Source organism: Papio anubis, chromosome 16 (genome assembly GCF_008728515.1).
Source record: "Papio anubis isolate 15944 chromosome 16, Panubis1.0, whole genome shotgun sequence".
Taxonomy (NCBI): domain Eukaryota; kingdom Metazoa; phylum Chordata; class Mammalia; order Primates; family Cercopithecidae; genus Papio; species Papio anubis.
Window position 1 is genome coordinate 1,958,792 of NC_044991.1, and position 18,778 is coordinate 1,977,569.

The 18,778-nt window shown below is 57.4% G+C and overlaps 1 protein-coding gene across 2 annotated transcripts in view; it reads right to left on the bottom strand.

Annotated features, from left to right (window-relative positions):
* Nucleotides 1-1,223: 1,223 nt before the first annotated feature.
* Nucleotides 1,224-18,778, bottom strand: part of TAFA5 (TAFA chemokine like family member 5) — a 251,054-nt gene continuing 233,499 nt past the window's right edge. Inside the window, exon 4 of one of the 2 annotated variants that reach the window (XM_003905721.5) lies at nucleotides 1,224-3,332. In XM_003905721.5, the coding sequence (XP_003905770.1) occupies nucleotides 3,324-3,332 (9 nt within the window). In that variant the 3' untranslated portion in view covers nucleotides 1,224-3,323. The remainder of the gene's footprint in view (nucleotides 3,333-18,778) is intronic. The other variant, XM_009217530.3, reaches the window with a different exon arrangement.

The window sequence follows — 18,778 nt, forward strand, 5'->3', positions numbered from 1 at the left end:
CCTTCCCTCAGTGCACAGGGAGCAGAGGCAGCTTGTGCAGCCAGTGCTGGGAGTCCCGGTGCCTCCTGACCTAGGCAGCAGGGAGCTTCCTGGGAGACGCACCCCCAGGAGCCTGCACGAGGCTCACAGCAGGACAGGCCCAGGTTCAGGCCCCTGTGCTCAGCCTGTGTGTGTGAGGCTGCTCCTCAGGGATTGATGGCGGGGGCTGCTTTCTTCCCAGCACACTGACGCCTCTCCTCCCAGCTCTCACTGTGATACAGGAACAGGCTGGTGGCACCTCTCCTGGTCAGGCTGCCCCATCCTGTCTGACTGTGCTGACCACAGAGTCCCAGAGCCACACTCCAGGTGGTGCCTCACCTCTGTGGGAGGGAACCGAAGACTCTCCAGCCCAGGCACCGGGGCTGCCGATGGGGAAGAGGTTGGCCCGGGGCTCCTGCAGCCACTGTAGCTCTGCCTCCTGCCCTCCCTCCCAGAACAAGCCCGGCCCCTTGCAGGAAAAGTTGAGGCTTTGTCTGTCCACCTTGACGGCTCCAAAGACCAGTGACGTCTCCTAGGAAGGAAGCGCAGACAGCCAGGCAGCCCGTGGCGCAGACCCCTGGCCCAGCCGTCCGGGCTGAGGTTCCCTGTGAATAGCAGCTGGGGAGTAGCCCGTGGCCCACCGAGGTGGCCTCAGGTGTGGGCAGCAAGGAGGCTCTGGGCTCCAGCACTGCTCTTTGGGGATCTGAGGGGACGTCTCTGCAAAGGGGGCGCTTCAGACTGGGTCTCCTTGGGGAGTTCTGTGTCTGGCACCTGTGTGGGGCCAGCTCACGAGAACCTGGGGCCAGCCTCCCTAACGACAGCCTGGGCTTCCGCACTGGCCAGGGGAGGAATGAAGGAGAGCCGATGCCTGCCGCACTCAGGCGGCCACACGTCAGACCCATGGAGGGACTCAGGGCACAGTGTCTGTGTGGGGCAGCGATATTCAGGCAGGGATGACAGCACCCCAGAGGGCTGTGGCCAGGCACTGCCCACTTGTCTGGGGCTGGGCTGCAGAGGCCATCCTTGCGGGTGCAGAAGAACCCAGGGGCTCACAGGCGGTGCCGGCTATGCCATGAGGGCCACAGGCACTGTCTGCTCTGACCCTGGGGGTCCCTGTGCTGGCCCCCGCCTGTCATCCCCACCAGCCACACCAGCCACAGCCCCTCTCCCAGGACACCATGCCCAGGGAACAAAAGCCATGCTTATCAAAGGAGTTTTTCTTTATTTTTCATAATTTAGCTGAATCAACACAAAATTGAATACTGTAAAACAAGAAAAAAAATATGCTGTAACATCTTAAATCTCCCGATCTCTGCCCTCGAAGGTGTCTACACTTGCTTTCAAAAGAACCAGGCGAGGGGGAGGCCGTGAGGACACTGGCTGGCAAGAGGCTGCGGCCCGGGCCGCCGGAGCCGGGGCAGCTTGGGAAGGGCCCTTTCCAGGCCCACCCGCTCTGTGATGACAAACCCAACCTCAGCCCCTTCTTTTAGTCCAGGATACTAATGCCTAGAAATTTGTGGTGACTGAAAGGTAAATTAAGTCTTCATGGATACTGGAACAGGACTTAAATAAATGGATTTTCTTTTGTATCTTTAGTCTATGGTTGCTGGAACAGCTTCTATATAGTTATTTTTTATATTTTTTTAGTAGGATAGAACTAGCATAATACTCATGTTAATTGGACTTGTAGGTAGTATACTTCAGCGGGAACTCAGGAAAATGAAGGAAGCTGGCGTACGACGGCCAGGAGAGAAAAAACAGAACTGTCCCTTATTCCTCGGCCCTGCTGGCCCCGCCTGTGCCTCTGCCCAGCGCGGCTTTCTGGACCTACTGACACAAAGACGGAGGACTTCTCAGAACGCGGGGACACAGACGTGGGGAGAAGGGCCGCCAACTGGCCTCAAGGTCCGTGAGTGGCGAAAGGGGCAGGAAACGGGAAACAAAACCCATTGGAAGAAGCATGTTCAAAATATTGTACACTCAGTGTTGACCAACACAGAGACCAAAGGGGGAATCGAGCCACCAAACCTGGCCCACAGCGAAGGGAACCCGGCCTCCCTGGGCACGACCGATGCCTCTGGGACACCGACGCCACAGTCCTCCACACGCTTCTCCCAGAGTCCCGCCTTCCACGCCTGGCACCCCAGGGTCTGAGGGGCGCCACCTCCCCACCATGTCCCACGCCCGGAGTCTTCAGAAACACACGGGGCTCGGCCCGACTCTCAGGACGGCCGGGACTGCCACGTTAATTGTTAAATAGGATTTTCTACAAATATACAACATATAAAAACTGTTAAATATATAACTTTAGGCTTTGCAAAATACATTTAATGATCTCTTTCAAACAAGTGTTACTAGAGTTTTCTTTGCTTTCTGGAGCTAAATGGAGTATCGACGAGGCAGCAGTCACGGGAGACTCAACATGCTCTTGGCAGATATACTGGATTATCCAACTATCAAAAATGGAGCTGTAGAAGAGGCATGTTTAACTGGTTAAAACAGAAAGTGATTTTAGTACGGTAAAGTCGATCTAAGTACAGAGGAATCAAGCGGCCTGTGTTCCCGGGGGCTCTCGGCGTCTGCGTGGGGGCCATCGCCGGCCGCGCCCCGGCTGCCTCCCGCAAGTGTGCCACGGCCTCCGCGCAGCCAAAGCCCATCCTCCTAGGGTGTGCTGGGGTGCTCCTGGGGTGGAGGCCTCCACCACGACCGCCCTCTCCGCTCCGCCAGGGCCACCAGCGTGTCTCTGCCACCATGCCCTCCCGTCCCCACAAGCGACCCCAGGGATCCTGACAGTGAGGGTGCGTCCACGTTCAGATAGATTTTGCTCTTTGGTCTATGGAGTATACTGAAAGTATAAGAAAATAAAAGCAATTCGGACAGTCTGGGGCACGGGAGGACGCCACTTCTACGCCTGACAGTCCCCTGGGGCGGGCGTCGTGTCTCAGGCGGGCTGGGCTGCAGCCTGCAGTGGCTGCCGGAGCCTCCTCCTCCTCATCCTCCGAGGACAGCAGGGCCAACGCCACGGTCGGCGGGGGCTGGGTCGGCCGGGCTCCCACAGACTGCGTATTGCTGATGCCCGGGGCCGCCCCCCGCCTGTGTGTCCAGTCCGGCCTCCTCAGGTCGGCCGGACAGACCGAAGCTCAGGATGCCGAGGCCTGAGGCCGTCCTTCACGGACCACAGGGAAACGGAGTGGGCGGGCGGCAGAGAATGGGCGAAGTCCGAGGCGGGCAGAGAACTGTGGCTGAGGCGTGGGCTCTCCAGGGGAGCCAAGGCCACTCCCGGGGCCCCTCAGGGGCTGTGTTTGTCAGGAGACCTGAGGAGCAAAGAGAGAGAGACGGTGAGCCTCCTGCAGACGCTGCCCAAGGCCACAGGGAACACAGGCTCCTCTTCGCTCCCCGGCTCCCGCCAGCCGGCCTCCTGGAGGGCCTGAAACTAAGAGCTCATCCTTAGCGCTGTGGGGGACATCCAGGCCACCAGACAGCGCCCCCAAATCACCCACCCTTCCTTGTGTCTTGGGAGGGTGGGGCGCCGTCTGTGCATGACCTGGAGGGGTTGTTGGCCTCAGGCAGAGCCCTTCCCACCCCTACTTGCTGGCTTCTTTCCTCTAAGCGGCCGTATCACTTTGCCACTCCCCAGCTCAAGAACCATCCGTGGCTCCCGATTCCCTGTATCCAATTCAAACCCCTCCCAGCTTCCTGTGCCTCTGAGGCCACAGACTACAGAGCTCACCCAGAACGGCCGCTGCAGGCTGGGGGACCTGGCTGCACCCCCACCACGGAGCCACCCTCCCCTGGCCATCCACGCTGGGCCTCTACAGGTCTGTGCCGTTCCTGTGGCTGCCCAATCAAAGGACCACACACTGGGGGATGGGAATCTGACACAGCAGTTAGTTCTTGCCCAGACTCAAGGTGTGGACAGGGCCAGTTCCTGCTGGAAGATCTGAGGGAGGGTCCACTCCAGGCCCCCTGGGGGTTTCTGGTGCTCCCAGCAATCCTCAGTGCTCCTTGCCCGGGAGACGCATCGTCCTCATCTCTGCCTCCATCCTCACATGGTCCCCATGTCGATGTTCCCCTGCCCCATCTGGCCCCTGGAGGATTCTCTTCAACGGGAGGCAGAGGCCCTGGGGCTCAGCTTCCCCCCGACACTCCCCCTTTCCCTGGGCCCCAGGCAGCCCTGAGAATCTGCCCTTGAACGGACCGTGGCCAGAAAACTCATCATGGGACCCCGGCCCTACTGAAATTTCCGAGCCCACCCTGATGCTGTCTCCCGCGCGGGCACCTCCAGGCACCTGCCCACCTGGGTTAGGCCTCATCTGCCTCGCGCTAAATTCCTTACTCAGCCAGAGGCGGTGATGATGAGGTCTCGCAGCTGCGGGGCCTCCCCAAATCCCAGGTTCCGTCAGGGCCAGGGGTCATGTCCAGCACCCTGACCAGCTGCGGTTCCTGAGCTCCTAGGTGCCAGTCACTGCTCTGGGAACGACCTTGCCGTCACCTTGTCACAGCCTTGTCTACCCAACGGGGCCGTGGGAATTAGAACCCGCACTCAACAGGACTTGAGGCTCAGGGGTGAAGGAACCTGCCCCGGGGACAGAGTAGCCTCACACTCACACCTTTGAGACACAGAGCCTCAGATGCCTCCCCTCCTGGCTTCCTGGAGCTGCCAGCGTGGCCATCCTGCGGCCAGGCCCAGCCAGCCCTCTCTGCCTGTGGACACTTGTGGCCTGGGTCGCAGCTGGCACTCCTCCTCACTGCACCCCTGGGACCTGGAAAGGAAGCTGGCTCTGAGCTCCCCTCTGCTGGGTCTGCGGGCGCCCAGTCATCCACAGCCCAAGGCCAAGGTCTGCATCCTCCAGCCTGCAGCCATTGTTCCAGAACCCAGTCCCCAGAGGGCTCAGAATTGGCCCCAGAGTGAGCTTGCCATCACACTGGGCTGTGGACGCCCAACAAACCGACATGAACGGTGTGGTCCCGAGCTGCCCGCTGCACCTGCAGGCACCTGATGCTTGGCCCACACAAGCCTTTCCATCAGGAGTGACAAGAGGGCATGGTCCTGAGCCTGTGGAGCGTGCGTTCAGCTTACATAAGAAGTTGACCCCGTGCTCAGACACAAACAACAAAACCAAACCTCCCAGCCCCAGTCATCCAGGTAAGTGATACTTTCTCTTCCTCACTAGAAGTTTCCATCTGACGTTAAACTCAGGAGGAGCCTGCTGTACGAAGGAACATGCTATTCTTTTATTTTTTTTTAGACAGAGTCTTGCTCTGCCACCCAGGCCGAAGTGCCGTGGCGCGATCTTGGCTCACCTCAACCTCTGCCTCCCGGTTTCAAGCGATTCTCCTGCCTCAGCCTCCTGAGTAGCTGGGACTACAGGCACACACCAACATGCCAAGCTAATTTTTATATTTTTAGTAGAAACAGGGTTTCACCATATTGGTCAGGCTGGTCTCAAACTCCTGACCTCAGGTGATCCGCTCACCTTGGCCTCCCAAAGTGCTGGGATTACAGGCGTAAGCCGGCCTGAACACGCTGTCTTGAATGGAGCCTATGCAAAAGGTTCCAGTAAACAGCAGGAGAGAAGAGAGCAGCAAGACAGAGTGATGACCGTGGTGCCACCTCCAGACACCTGGGACGAGGGACACTGTACCTTGGGAAAAACCCAAGTGGACTCAGGGACGAAATACACACCACATCCCACCCATGTCCAGGAAGCCTTTGGCTTCTCTCCTGGGGCTGCTCCTTGAAGGTGCAGAGCCAGGTCACAACCAAGGCCCCAACCCTTCCTGCGCCCCAAGGCCAGGTCCACAAGAAGGGCTGGAGTGGCTGTGGTTGGTTGCTGCTGTTCAAATCACCACGCAGAACATCGGGGACTCGGACTACAGTGCATTCATTCTAGCAACCCCAGCAGGCCTCCTGAGCTGTCCCAGGGCCCTTTAGTTCTTAGGCTGAGCAGCAAAGTGCATCAGGGCAGGGCAGGGCCAGGCACGGCTGGTGACACCATGGTGGCCTCCAGTCCTGTTGGCTTATGGTGTCCACTCCCCTGCCCTCTGCCCTCCTAGTCAGTGAACCACTGCCTCCCGGGCTCCAGGGCATCGAGCCCATTCTGTAGGGTACAGGTGAGGGGTCTAATGGAAGGGGGGTGCTGGCCACCAGCCTCCTGAGGACATGGGGCTCCAGTACCCGTCAGGCTGGTGAGCTGCATGAGGACGGCTGCCGGGGTGGGACGGGGAGCTCGGCGGGCACTAGGCCCCAGGGGTGCGGAGAGCAGGCTCACCCTCTGCCAAGGGAGCAGGCTGCCATCCCACTCCACTCTGATGACAGGTGATGAGGCCCCTCGGGCTTCTGTCCTGTAACAAGGCTGGACTAGGCTGCCACCTGGGAGGAGGTCAAGCTGGAATCTCCCTTCCCAGGGCGGCCACACCTCCTGGGCCCGAACGCTGCAGCAGTAATTACTATCTGAACATCCACTTTCTGAATGTCCCCTCTCTGTGCCTCAGTTTCTCCATGTGTAAACACATACCCACTTCATGAGTTACTGCTATGGCTTGAAGAGATCTAATACAGCCAGCACCATGTCAGTGTTTCTCTCTTTTTCTTTAACAAGACAGGGTGTGGCCCTGTCACCCAGGCTGGAATGCAGTGGTGCGATCACAGCTCACTGCAGCCTTGAACTCCTGGGCTCAAGCCATCCTCCCGCCTCAGCCTCCTGAGCAGCTGGGACCACAGGCACGTGCCACCATGTCCAGCTGATGTCAATGTCTCTTATGTGGAAAATGAGAGTGACAGGCGACTGGGGTGTCTGTGCCTGCCTGATGATTGGGGTGCTTCCTGAATGGCACGGGGTGGAGCCCAGCCTGAAAGCCCAGAATGCCTTGGGTGACTTCACCCAGGGCAGAAAGGCATCACTGAGAAGGGCCAGGTCTAGTGCCAGCCAGAAACCACAAGGACAGGGGCCAGAGGTGACCAAGCTAAACAGCCCAGGCGGATCCTGAGGACACATGCCCTTTCCTTGAGTGGACGCTGAATGTGCCCCAGTGAGGGACACAAGGACCCCAGCCCATCGCACCATTGCACACTGTCTCCTGGAGGCTGCATCCTGTGTGTGCAGCTCACACACCTCTCTCCCCAGGACAGCATGCCCCTGCGGGCTTCACTGGTGGCAGCCTCCGCTCTCACGCAGGAGCTCAGCTCACTGCCCACCCTCTGCCAGTGCGTGTGTAGTGAAACGATGCCTCTCTGGACCCTCCTTCCCGTGGTGCTGCCAGGAGAGGTGCCTGACACCAAGCCCCGGCCTGTGGGCCCAGGGGCAGAAGAGCTACCGTTTATATGAAATATTTGGGCCAGTGTTGACACCTCCCAGGCCCCCTCCAAGCGCCCAGGTGGACCCGGTGGACAGAAGGGCGTCTGACAAGAGGCACCGCGGCTGCCCCAGATGAACAGTCATCAGCTGAGACTGAAGACAGAGCGAATTCTAGGACCTCAGGCCAGTTCTGCAACGTCAAAATACTGGGTCAAGCCACTGAAGACTATGTCACATGTGTGCTCAGGGTGAACCCTGGACAGGCCAGCTGCCGACGACAAAGCCGTGTGTGCCCATGCTCAGGGTGAACCCTGGGCAGGCCAGCTGCCGACGACAAAGCCGTGTGTGCCCCATGCTCAGGGTGTGCAGCTGGACAGAGGCCAGCTGCGGCCCGACAAGCGTGTGTGCCCACACTCCAGGGTGAACCCTGGACAGGCCAGCTGCCCGGCGGCAAGCCCGTGTGTGCCCGGCTCCCAGGGTGGCGAACCCTGGACAGGCCAGCTGCCAACGACAAAGCCTTGCCCTGTGCAATGAGCCGGCTCCACCAAAGAGCCAGGACTGGGTAGCAGACTCGGGTCCAGGGGTCAGGGGTCAGCGCTGTTGAGACACCCTCACAGGCTGATGGTCCCAGGGACGAGACAGAACCCACCCCTGCCAGGCGCAGTGCCTCACGCCTGTAATCCCAGCAGCACTTTGGGGAGGCCAAAGTGAGGGGATCACGAGGTCAGGAGTTCGAGATCAGCCTGCCCAACATGAAACCCCTCTCTCTACTAAAAATACACAAAATTAGCTGGGCATGGTGGCAGCTGCCTGTAATCCCAGCTACTTGGGAGGCTGAGGCAGGAGAATCGCTTGAACCCAGGAGGCGGAGGCTGCAGTGAGCTGAGATCGCACCACTGCACTCCAGCCTGGGCAACAAGAGCCAACATTCCATCTCAAAACAAAAAAACAAAACAAAACAAAAGGAACCCGCCCCTGCCTCCCAAGGCTGCGGAAACACAGAGGAAAAGAGGTGGGTAAAGGTGCCCTGGAAATGTACGAAACCACCCAAGTTAGGACGGCGTCGCCGGAAACGTACGAAACCGCCCGAGTTAGGACGGCGTCGCCGGAAACGTACGAAACCACCCAAGTTGGGACGGTGTCGCCGGAAATGTACGAAACCACCCAAGTTAAGACTGCATCGCCGGAAAAGCACGCAGGTTTAGCACTGCTAACGAGGACGCTGTGCCTAGTGCCCTGCAAAGCCCACTTCCCCAAGGCTGTGGGGCTGAGGGAATCAGTGTGGGCTCTACAACTTGACTGGAACCCGGCTCTGACCCCGCGAACCACACAGGTCATGGGCTGGGGAAGGCCACCAGCTATCGATGCCTCCAGGCCTTCCCTCCTGGCCGCACCACACCAGGCTTCATCTCACGAGACTCCAAAAACATCTTTTCAGGAAGTGAAGCTACCCAAGGGTGGCCTTCATCTGGGGTCACCAGAGAACCACAGTCTGTGGCCCCCACCTTGGGGCCTGAGTCAGCCACCCCCTATAGAGCAATGCTCAACACACAGGGCCCGGAGCTCCCCTCGGTCTCCTTGACCCCACCAAGAAGTATCAGGGACTAAAGGCCGTCGTGGAGCCACCATTGTCCTCAGGACCAGCCCCTTCCTCATGGCCGAAGATGCGCGTTCTGGGAATGAGGCCACCCCCGTACACCTGGGCTGTCTGGGATTGAGGCCACCCCCGTACACCTGGGCTGTCTGGGATTGACACCACCCCCGTACCGCTGGGCTGCGCGGGCGCAGGGTTCAGGGATGACTCCATCTCGGCAGAACAGCCTTGGCAGGCGCGACTCAGAGCATCCCCGATGGCAAACCCAGCCCTGGGAATAAAATTACGCAGAAAAACTAACAAGTAAAATCCCCCAAACTCATCAAGACTGGTGTGATCACTCAAGCCAGACACAGTGTCCCAGGCCACAGAGCAACACTCGGCCGCTGTAGGGCAGGTGGGGTAAGGTGGGGGCGTCGGCTGAGAAATGTGCAGACAGATCATTTGTTCATCCGTCAGACATTTATCCATCTGCCATAAACAAGGCTCCTGACCCAGGAGGGCGGCGAAGATGAATGCAGGCAGGTTCTTTCCCTCAGGGTAGAGGAGCTCCCCCAACACAGCTGGGCTGGCAGATAGGACATCAGAGACGTCAGCGCCTCGGCTGCCCACAGCGGGGCCAACTCCCCTGCAGTCTGCTCCTGCCCGTGGTACGCCGGAACGAGGCCGCCCCTGGCAGCCCTCCCCCTCCTCCATGAGCTCAGGAGTGAAGACTGTGCTATATTGGATTCAGTCCTCTGTTGAGGTTGAACTATGTTCTGCAGTAACAGACATGAAGATCCTGACCCCATACCTGTGCATGGGGTCTTACTCGGCAGCAGGTTCTAGCAGATGTGATCGAGTTAGAATGGCGTCATATCAGATTAGGGTGGGCACCACTCCCTCACAGGGAGAAGAAAATCTGGACTCAGGGCAGACACACAGAGCAGCAGGCCCCATGCAGACAGCGACAGAGACCGGAGCCACGTGGCCACAGTGGCTGCAAGAGGCAGGGAGGACCCTCCACTGCAGCCTCCCGAGGGAGCACGGCCCAGCAGACACCGCGACCGCAGACGTCTGGACCCAGAACCACGAGAACAGGTTTCTGTCGTTTGAAGCCACTGGGTGTGTGGCATTTTGTTCCAGCGGCTCCCGGAGACTCACACAGCCTGGACACTGTGCCTGACCTGAGTGAGTCCTGGGGACATTGACTGGAACCCAGGGGCTGCTGAGCCTGCATCCCAGGGCTGGGCTGAGGGTGGGACCAGGCAGCACCGCTCCAACATCTCCGCACTGCCGGGGCCCCGCGTGTGGGCTGCGCGGAAGCAGCAGAGGGCCCTCCTCACACTGTCAGGCCCTTGGGCATCACCGCACCTGAGCTCCCGGCTGGGGACTCGGCCCTGCTGAGCATCCCAGGCCATCTCTCTTCTAACCCACCACACTGCCCAGTCCACTGTAATGCCTGCTCCACTGTGCTGCCGGCTCCACCACGTCACCCAGCCTACCACGTCGCCTGGTCTGCCACGCCACCTGGTCCACCACGTGACCCAGTCCATCATGCCGCCCGGTTCACCATGTTGCCTGGTCCGCCACGCCACCCGGTCCACTACGACGCCTGCTCCACTGTGCCACCAGCTCCACCACTCACTCCACCCGTCTCCTGCTCCACCCGCTCTGGCTGGGGCCTTCCCTGTCCCCTCCATGTCCCTGTGTTAAGCTGGGCTCCGACTAAAACTGTGCTTGACTCTGCTGTCCGTGTCCTCTGCTGTCCGTGTCTTCCGCTGTGAAACAGGTTTCTCCACACCAGGACCATCCGTGTGGGGGTCGAGTTCTTTTCCCAAACCCGGCAGGGGCCCCGTGCACCTGTGCCTGGTGAAGGATGAGGGGGCCTGTGGGGTGGGGCAGGACAGCCGGTGCAGCCAGACGCCTCCAGAGCCTGGCGGGTGCCTCGACCTCCCACAGCCTCCCAGCTGGAGCCTCTGGGAGTCCGTTTCCCCGTCTATAACATGGGATAGGAACGGTGTTTACCCCCATCCATGGGGTTCTTAACAACAACAAATAGTTCAGCATAAGAGAGAATGCAGGGCACCTTTTCTATTGCAGATTACAACTCAGAACAAGGAAGAAAAGCCACAGTGACCTTCCTCACCAGCTTCCAGAGGTGTTCATCCAAAAGGCTGCTGTGTTATTGCCAGGGCTGCCGTAACCGAGTACCTGAGACTGGACAGCTTGAACAAAGGGCATTCGCTGTCTGCAGCCCACGAGGCTGGACCTCTGGGATCCACAGGTGTGGCAGGGCTGGCTTCTGAGGTCCTTCTCCTCGGTGTGCAGATGGCATCTCCGTGAGTCTGCACAGGCTCAGCCCTGTGTGTGTCTGTGTCCTCACCTCCTCTTTTTAGAAAGACAGGGTCCTCTTGAATCAGGGCCCTGGACCCCAAGGACCCCACTTAAGCTTCTTTCCTTTAAGGCCCCATCTCCAAATATGTTAAGACTGGGGGGCAGCACTTACACGTATAGATTTGGGGGATGCAGTTCAGTCCATAAGAGCTGCTTTCTGAGGGGCTCCAGTTCCTACCCTCAGGGGTGAGGGCGGGAGATCACTGAGCTCCACTGAGAACAGTCCTGCTGGCCTGTTGTGAGGCCTGCTGGGGGACACGTCCTCAGCATGGCATCTACACACCCCACAAGGCCACATCGCAGCCACCTCTTCTGTGTGAACAGCCCCCAACACCAGGGCTGAGATCTCGTGTGCGAATCTCCATCCAGGGGTGGACACAGGACATGCTGAGCCCACCCGCGGTCTCTGGGGTCTGTCCCTGGCTGAGAGCATGGGCCAGTGACGGTGCTGGACCTTCACTGAGAGGGTTCTGAAGCCATGGCACTGCCACGTGCCACCACGTTAGGAAGGAGGCAGCACCAGGCAGATCCGCCAACCGAGGCCAGGGGCACAGCTCCATCCCCGCCCCCTTAGTAAGCAGATCCCCTTGTGCTCACTAAGCAGTGGGAAACGGTTACTATTCCTCATAACCAGACAGTGAAGGATATTGCTGTGTCTTATCTGCAGACACACAGGGAGGGGCCCGAGTCTCAAGGCTCCGTGAGTCCCCAAAGCCACGCAGCCAATGCGGAAAGGCTGGCTCTGGGACCAGCTCCTCTGACCCAGGGCCCCCGCTCCTGCAGCCACCTCCTGCCCTGCCGTCCTTCCAGCCAGGGACGCCACACGCAGTGGTGGCGGGGGAGGTGGGCTTCTCCTTGGGGCTCCTACTTAGCAAAGTCACTGTTGGGTCCGGTTAGGAAAAGCATCCATTCATCCTCTCCAGGGTTGGAGGAGAGGGGCCTGCAGCGGGAGCTCCTCCCTGTGCTAATTAAGAACAAGCCAGCTGGGGTGGGCATGGGCAGCAGTGTCCAGGAAGACGGGCACTTGGTGGGTTCTACGGAATCAGCACATCTGGGCACCGACCAGACTCCCACTTAGAAAGCAGACCTGCAGTCCCGGACAGTCGAGGAGGCAGGGCCCCCAGAGCTTCTGCTGACTCAGTGCGCTGACGGCCAGACTGCTGCCATAGATCATGGAGTCATCGTGCCTCGCGCCGGGGAATAAAGGGAGCTATGTATGGCAAATGCACGGGAGCTACTGTCAGCTCTGAGAGGGAAGGATGGCACCAGGAGACCCAGTCTGCAGGTAATGAAAGCAAGCCCACGACAAACACAGAGAGGCAGATGGAGCCATCACATGCTCCTCCCCAGATCTGCTCAACACTTTGTCCTTTATTGGTCATTACTGACCTGAATAGTGAGCTTGAAGATCAGTTATCACCTCTGGACACATCTGGGCTGCTACAGATGTCTAACCCTGTCTCAGCAATTACCGTGCTGGCCACTCACCTGCCCCAGAGGACACAGCACCTGCAGGCACGTGTCCTCGGGCTGAAGGCAGCAGACCGCCCTAACCAAGGCTGGGATTAGTGTGCACAGGCATTCACTACGCAGCTCTTCTGTGCCATGAGGCGGAGAGCTGGGGAAGGAGGCAGGGTGGGCAGTGCCAGGGCCCTGGAAAGAAAACCGTGTACTCTTTTGCTTAGCTTTGACAGAAGCAGGCTGCAGTCTCAACATTTTCTGCAAGCTGCCAAGCTGTAAGAACACATATTTCTCGGTTGGTTAAATAGTCTAGCTTACTTCTCTGGGGGAAAAAAAAAAATCTTTAATTTAAATATGGGAAAATTATATTTCTGTCTTTCTGATGGTATTTTTCCTCTCTTTGCCTCATCGCTATCTTTGGGTCTTTGAGAAGTTCCTAGAAGCTTCCAGAAACTGGGCCCTGGTGCGGGGGAGGGTTCTCAGCAGTGCTGGGGTAGTGGTGGGCTGCCGTTTGCTATTTCTATGGAGCTGCTGCTTTTGTAGATAGGCCATGATTTTTCCTTTTTGGAGAAGGGAGCCAAGCATCGTTCTGAATCATGAATGCCAGGATCCAGGTGTGATACTCACACGAAGGGTGGCTTGGTTTATAACCCAGTGGTAAAAGGAGGAGCTGGTGACAATGAATTTGTGTCATCAAGGCAGAGTCCCATTTTGGCACTGAATTCTGGGCAGCGGCAAGGTCAAGGTGCCATGTCAGGCTGCCTGCGACGGCCGATCAACCCTCGGCACTGAAGGTAGAGCCACCAGTGGCGAAAAACATGGAGCTCCTGACAGCCGACCCAGCGGCCGCGTGGTTATGCATCCTGGAAACTAACACACCCTGCCTGGGGAATGTCGGCTTTTATACGTCTTAAATTAAAATAACCCGTTTAGGACTGTGCACGTCATGGCCTCTCTCACTTAATAACCCGATGACTGGTGCAGACGGTCTCATGGGGGAGGCTGTGGTGCAATCACCCCTCACTGGGGTGAGCAGAGGGTCCTGCAGGGACTGAGCTGGGGGGCTCTGTGCCAGGAGCCAGGGGAGGCCAGAGGCAGTGAGATGAGGCTCAGGAGCACAGGTGCGGCCTTTGACCTTCCCTTGCTGTGTGCCCGGAGGCCCAGGAGTGGCTACCCCGGGAGCCGTGCTAACTGGGACGCCCGCTGGGCTGCAGGGCACATTCCGTGTCTGACCTGGGGGCCGCCCACAGGTTTGGTGACGTCACAATCCATGCAGTGGTACATTTAAGATGTTTGTGTTTCACTGCTGAGAGCTATACCTCAATTTAAAAAATAATGTAGACATCACAGGCACCTCCTTCCTTCCCCGCAGTGACAATACGGCCGTCCCCGTGCTGGGCTCTAAGTGGTGTTCCCAGTTCTGCAGGCTCAAGAAGGAAATTTCACACTTGGCCCCGGCAGCCAGGGTGGGGGCACCAGCCCCGCCCATCCCAGGCGCACTGCAGCGGGTCACCCATTCCGTCCACTCCGAAGGTTGGTTGCTGGACTCGGCCTTGCTGAATTTTAAATGAGAGGGCCCAGGATCTCCCTCATGTCCGAGGGAGGCCAGAGCCCTCCCACCACAGCATCCCCCAATGAAGGCCTCCACGCAGGTGACCACAGGAGGCACAGCAGAGCTGCACAGTGACCGCAGCCCTCACTCATCACTCGGCATCTCACGCCGGGTCCAGCTCAACCCCAGCTCTAACCTCAGAGGCCGCAGCCCCCTGTGCTGGCCACAGAGAGGGGAAGTAGAAGCCGCCCTCCCTGGCTGCAAGGCTGCCCATGTGCCCTGCGGAAGCCCGGGGGCCGGTGCTCACACCTGGAGCCACAGTCACATCCAGCGCCAGGGAGCAGGGCTGGCATCCCCATCCCCGAGGCTGCACCAGCCCTGGGAATCGCCCGCCTCTCAGGCATGTGAAGGACATGGCTCTGCCACTTCCAACCTTTCCCTTTCGTCCCAAGCTGTAGTGCAGCCAGCTCTGAAGCTCCCATCCCCGTGCCCAGGCTCACCCAGCACAGTGTGCGGTGCCCTCTCCCAGCCCCAGGAGAAGACCCCGGCTGGCGTCAGGGGCGACCACAGTGTCTCGGCGACTGCAGCTCCACAGCCTCATTCCGTTGTGAGTTCGTGGGCGGACGGCATTGAGGGGACCAGGGACAGCAGGGCAGGCTCAGAGGCAGCTTCAGAAACGCCTCCCACTAGGGCAGCTCAGGGTCCCTAAGGCCAGGCGCTGCCCTCCGAGCTGTGAGGGCCAAGTAGCTTCTGAAGCTCAAGGTCAAGGCCCGGCCACGTTCTCAGGCTCTCTGTCTCACGGTCTTTACCCTCTGTCCAAGTTCAGGACAAACGGCCACTTGGGGTGGGACAGGCCTGTGTGGCCAGGTGTCTGGCCTCTGAGCTGGACACGGGGCAGAGTCCTCACATCAACAGAAGTCAGGAGACAGGCGTGGTGGTCTTGCCAGGGCAGCCCCCACCTGTGGCTGCTGTGCTGCCAGAGCAGAGCCCCAGGGGTCCAGGGGAGAGAGACTGGTCAGAGCCCTTCTGCCTCAAATACCAGGCTATGCCTGGGTACCTGCGTGCTGCAGTTTTATTGAGATATGATTCACACACAATACAATTCGCCGCTTAAAGTGTCAATTCAATGGTTTTCAGCATATCCCAGAGTTGGGCAACCATCACGATAGCCAACTTTAGGACACCTTCATCTGCCCAGAAGAAACGCCGTTCCCGTCAGCAGCTACTCCCCGTCTCCCTCCTGGGCCCTGGCAGCCACGGGCCTGCTTTCAGCCGACGTGACCTGGCCCGTTCCGGGCGTTTCACATCACTGGGCTCCGACAGGGCAGACTTGTGACTGGCTTCCTTCACTCAGCGTCATGTTTCCGAGGTTCATCCGTGTTGCTGGTTCATCAGGAACGCCACTCCTTTGTAAGGCTGAATAGTGTTCCAGGCACGGCTGTGTATGAAGGTGTATTTCCGCGAGTCTGCTGACGAACACCTGGGCGCTTTCCGCTTTCTGGCTGCTGGGAACGGTGCTGCCAAGAACAGGCGTGTACAGGTTTGTGTGTGGACGTGCTCTCATTTCTCCTGGGGGGACGGACTCTAGGAGTACGACTGCTGGGTCCCTTGGTAACTCCACCATTTTCAGCCACTGCCAAACTGTCTTCCAAAGCAGCCTGAGTACAGATTTCAGATTCTCTCGACAGAGAGTGCCTAACTGCTTTCTGCTTTCCAGAGAGACCTGCGGATCTTCATTCCTATTAGCATCCTTTCAGTCAGCGCAAAAGGAAGTCAGATAAAAATCAAACCATGAATGAACCCAAGCAGCCTCTATGTGCGTGTTTTGGTCACCAGAGCGGCCTCCGCGTGCGTGTTTTGGTCGCCCGAGCGGCCTCCGCGTGCGTGTTTTGGTCGCCCGAGCGGCCTCCGCGTGCGTGTTTTGGTCGCCCTTCTTGACAGTGACTATCTCTGCCATTTTTTCTGGCTGCTTCAATTTTGTATTTTGGGAATTCTCTATTTGCAGACTTTGCCCATCTTCCTGTGGACTGTGCGTCTATCACAAGGTTATGAGACACGCTCGCCAGCTGTGATCCACCTCCTTCTCCCCGTGCTGTGATCCGCCTCCGAGCGTCATGCATGTGACTGGACTGTCCTACGTTTGGGGTTCTGAGGTCAGTCAGGCAGCTAGAGGAGATCAGGGGCTCCAGCTCCCGGCTCCTGGGTAGGATCCCAGCTCTGCGGTTCGTGGGTGGCCTTCAGGACATTACTTAGCACCTCCGTGCCTCCATTTTCTCATCTGTAAAACAGGATGAGAACAGTCTGCAGCCCATGGGCAGATGTCAGAATGAATGAGTTAATCTACCTGAGTGCCTAGGTGCACAGGGTCAGGCGTTCGCTGTCATCACGGATTTCTCCGATTGAGTTTACAATTGCAGCGTTCTTCCTCACGCCACACGCAGATCGATACTCCCCTCCACTTCCTCCTGGTCATCTCAGAGTTTCCCTGTTATCGTTTACTCTGCAATCCTGGGGGCGTTTAGTTTTGAACATGGTGTGAGGTAAGAGTCCAACTTGGGTTTTTCCCCAAATCCAAAGCTGATTTTCCCAGCAGCTGCTGCTGGGACCCTGTCCCATCCTCACTGATTTGAGACGCTCACTGCATCCATAGTCACCTCTCAGGAACACCTGGGTTCATTTCAGGGCTGGGCTGTTCACTTAGTCTCTTCTGTGGATCAGAAAACAGCAGTCAGAAGAGCTAACATTTTAGCATTTAATTATGTGCTGGGACTTTGCCATACATGGTCCTTGTGTTAACTCCGGAGGCGGGTCAGTGGTGGGACCCAGGCTTGGGCCAGGCAGGCGGCCCCCAAAGCCCAGAGCCGCTGACACACTGCCCAGAGCCCAGACGGCTCCTCTCCTGCTGTTCACACACGTGTCTACACCAGCAGGACGAGGGCACCCAGGTGAGTCTTCCGTTACAAAGCCTTCTTAGATGCCCGAGACTGAATTACACTCTGGGATACAGTGTAAAATCATCTTGTGAAATTCTGAAAACCCATGGGAAACTGGATTCAAATCTTACTAAATATAAACATTAACTTTTGAAAGAACAGCCGGCCTCACGACATCTTGGCCTCCCCTCCTCATGTCAGCGTCTATGGCATCTTTCATTTGTTCCAGACTTCTCTCATTTCTCATGGGAAGGCTTTGCACTTCACCCAGGTGCCAACCATTTCTTACTCATGTTCTTTCAAGTTACTTTCTGTTTTCTGCTGTGATCAATAGTCCTCCCCTCTCATGTATTTCATGTATTTATTGGAATTGAATCATTATCGTTTGAAACACGTGTGCTTGGAAAGTCAGCAGCAACTGGCTTTTGTGTATAGTAGCTCCCTTTTTGGCATATGCAAAGCGGATTTCTCCTAAAGGTGACCAGCAGATTCACCAGTTTCCCATCCTGACCAACACTGGGCAGGCGGCGGCCAATTCCAGCTCTTGGCAAGTGGGGCTGAAGAGTTTTGATTAGTCTGATCCGGAGGTTGGCAAACTTGTGCTGCAGAGTCAGACAGTCTATGCATTTGCAGCTCTGGGCCACAGGTTCTCTTCTCACTGCTGAATTCTGCTGCTGTGGCTCCCACCCATCTGTAGACAATATATGAATGAACACACGGATGGGCCTGATTTGGCCTGAAGGTTGGAGTTTGCTGAACACAGATCTCCACCACAGACTGGGTCTGTGAAAACTTTAACACTGGATACAAGCAGATACAACTTTCTAGACTCATACTCGGGCCAGTTTACTGAAATCCTATTAGTTTCCAAGACATTTCAGCCAATCTCTAGAGTTTCTGAAGCACCTGCTTACCTCGCCTGCAAGTAACAAGGATCGTATTTTCTCATATCACACACTGATGTGACTGCATTCGCCGGAACGTCTAAAAAGTCACCATGCAGGACTCCTCTGAAGGTTCCATTTGAAGAGACATAGGGCAACTGGGTTCTGTGTCCCCAAATCTCAGAGCTGGAGGCTCCCTGGAGGGGTTACAGCTGGGGCCCGGCCGAAGCACACGCTGGCTTGGGTTTCAGATGGATGCTGGGCACTGGGTGGGCCTGCCCTACCCTCCAGGCTGACTGGAAGTCTGTGGCTTTTGGTGCTTTTACTCATTTGATTTGTTTTTTAATGAGTAAGACTGTGTCCCCCTAGTGACTTTTCCAGCATCTATTGAATTAGAAGACTTATTAAAAGATTCAATCTGGTGATATAGTTTGTCATTCTACCTGATTTTGAAATACAGGCATACCTCAGAGATATGGTGGGTTCAGTTCCAGACCACCGCAATAAAGCAAATATCGCGATCAAGTGAGTCACACAAATTTTTGGTTTCCCAGTGCGTATAAAAGCTATGTTTATACTATACTGCAGTCTACTAAGTGTGCAAAAACATCATGTCTAAAAAAAGTACATACCTTAAAAATAAGTTAGTGCTAAAAATGCTA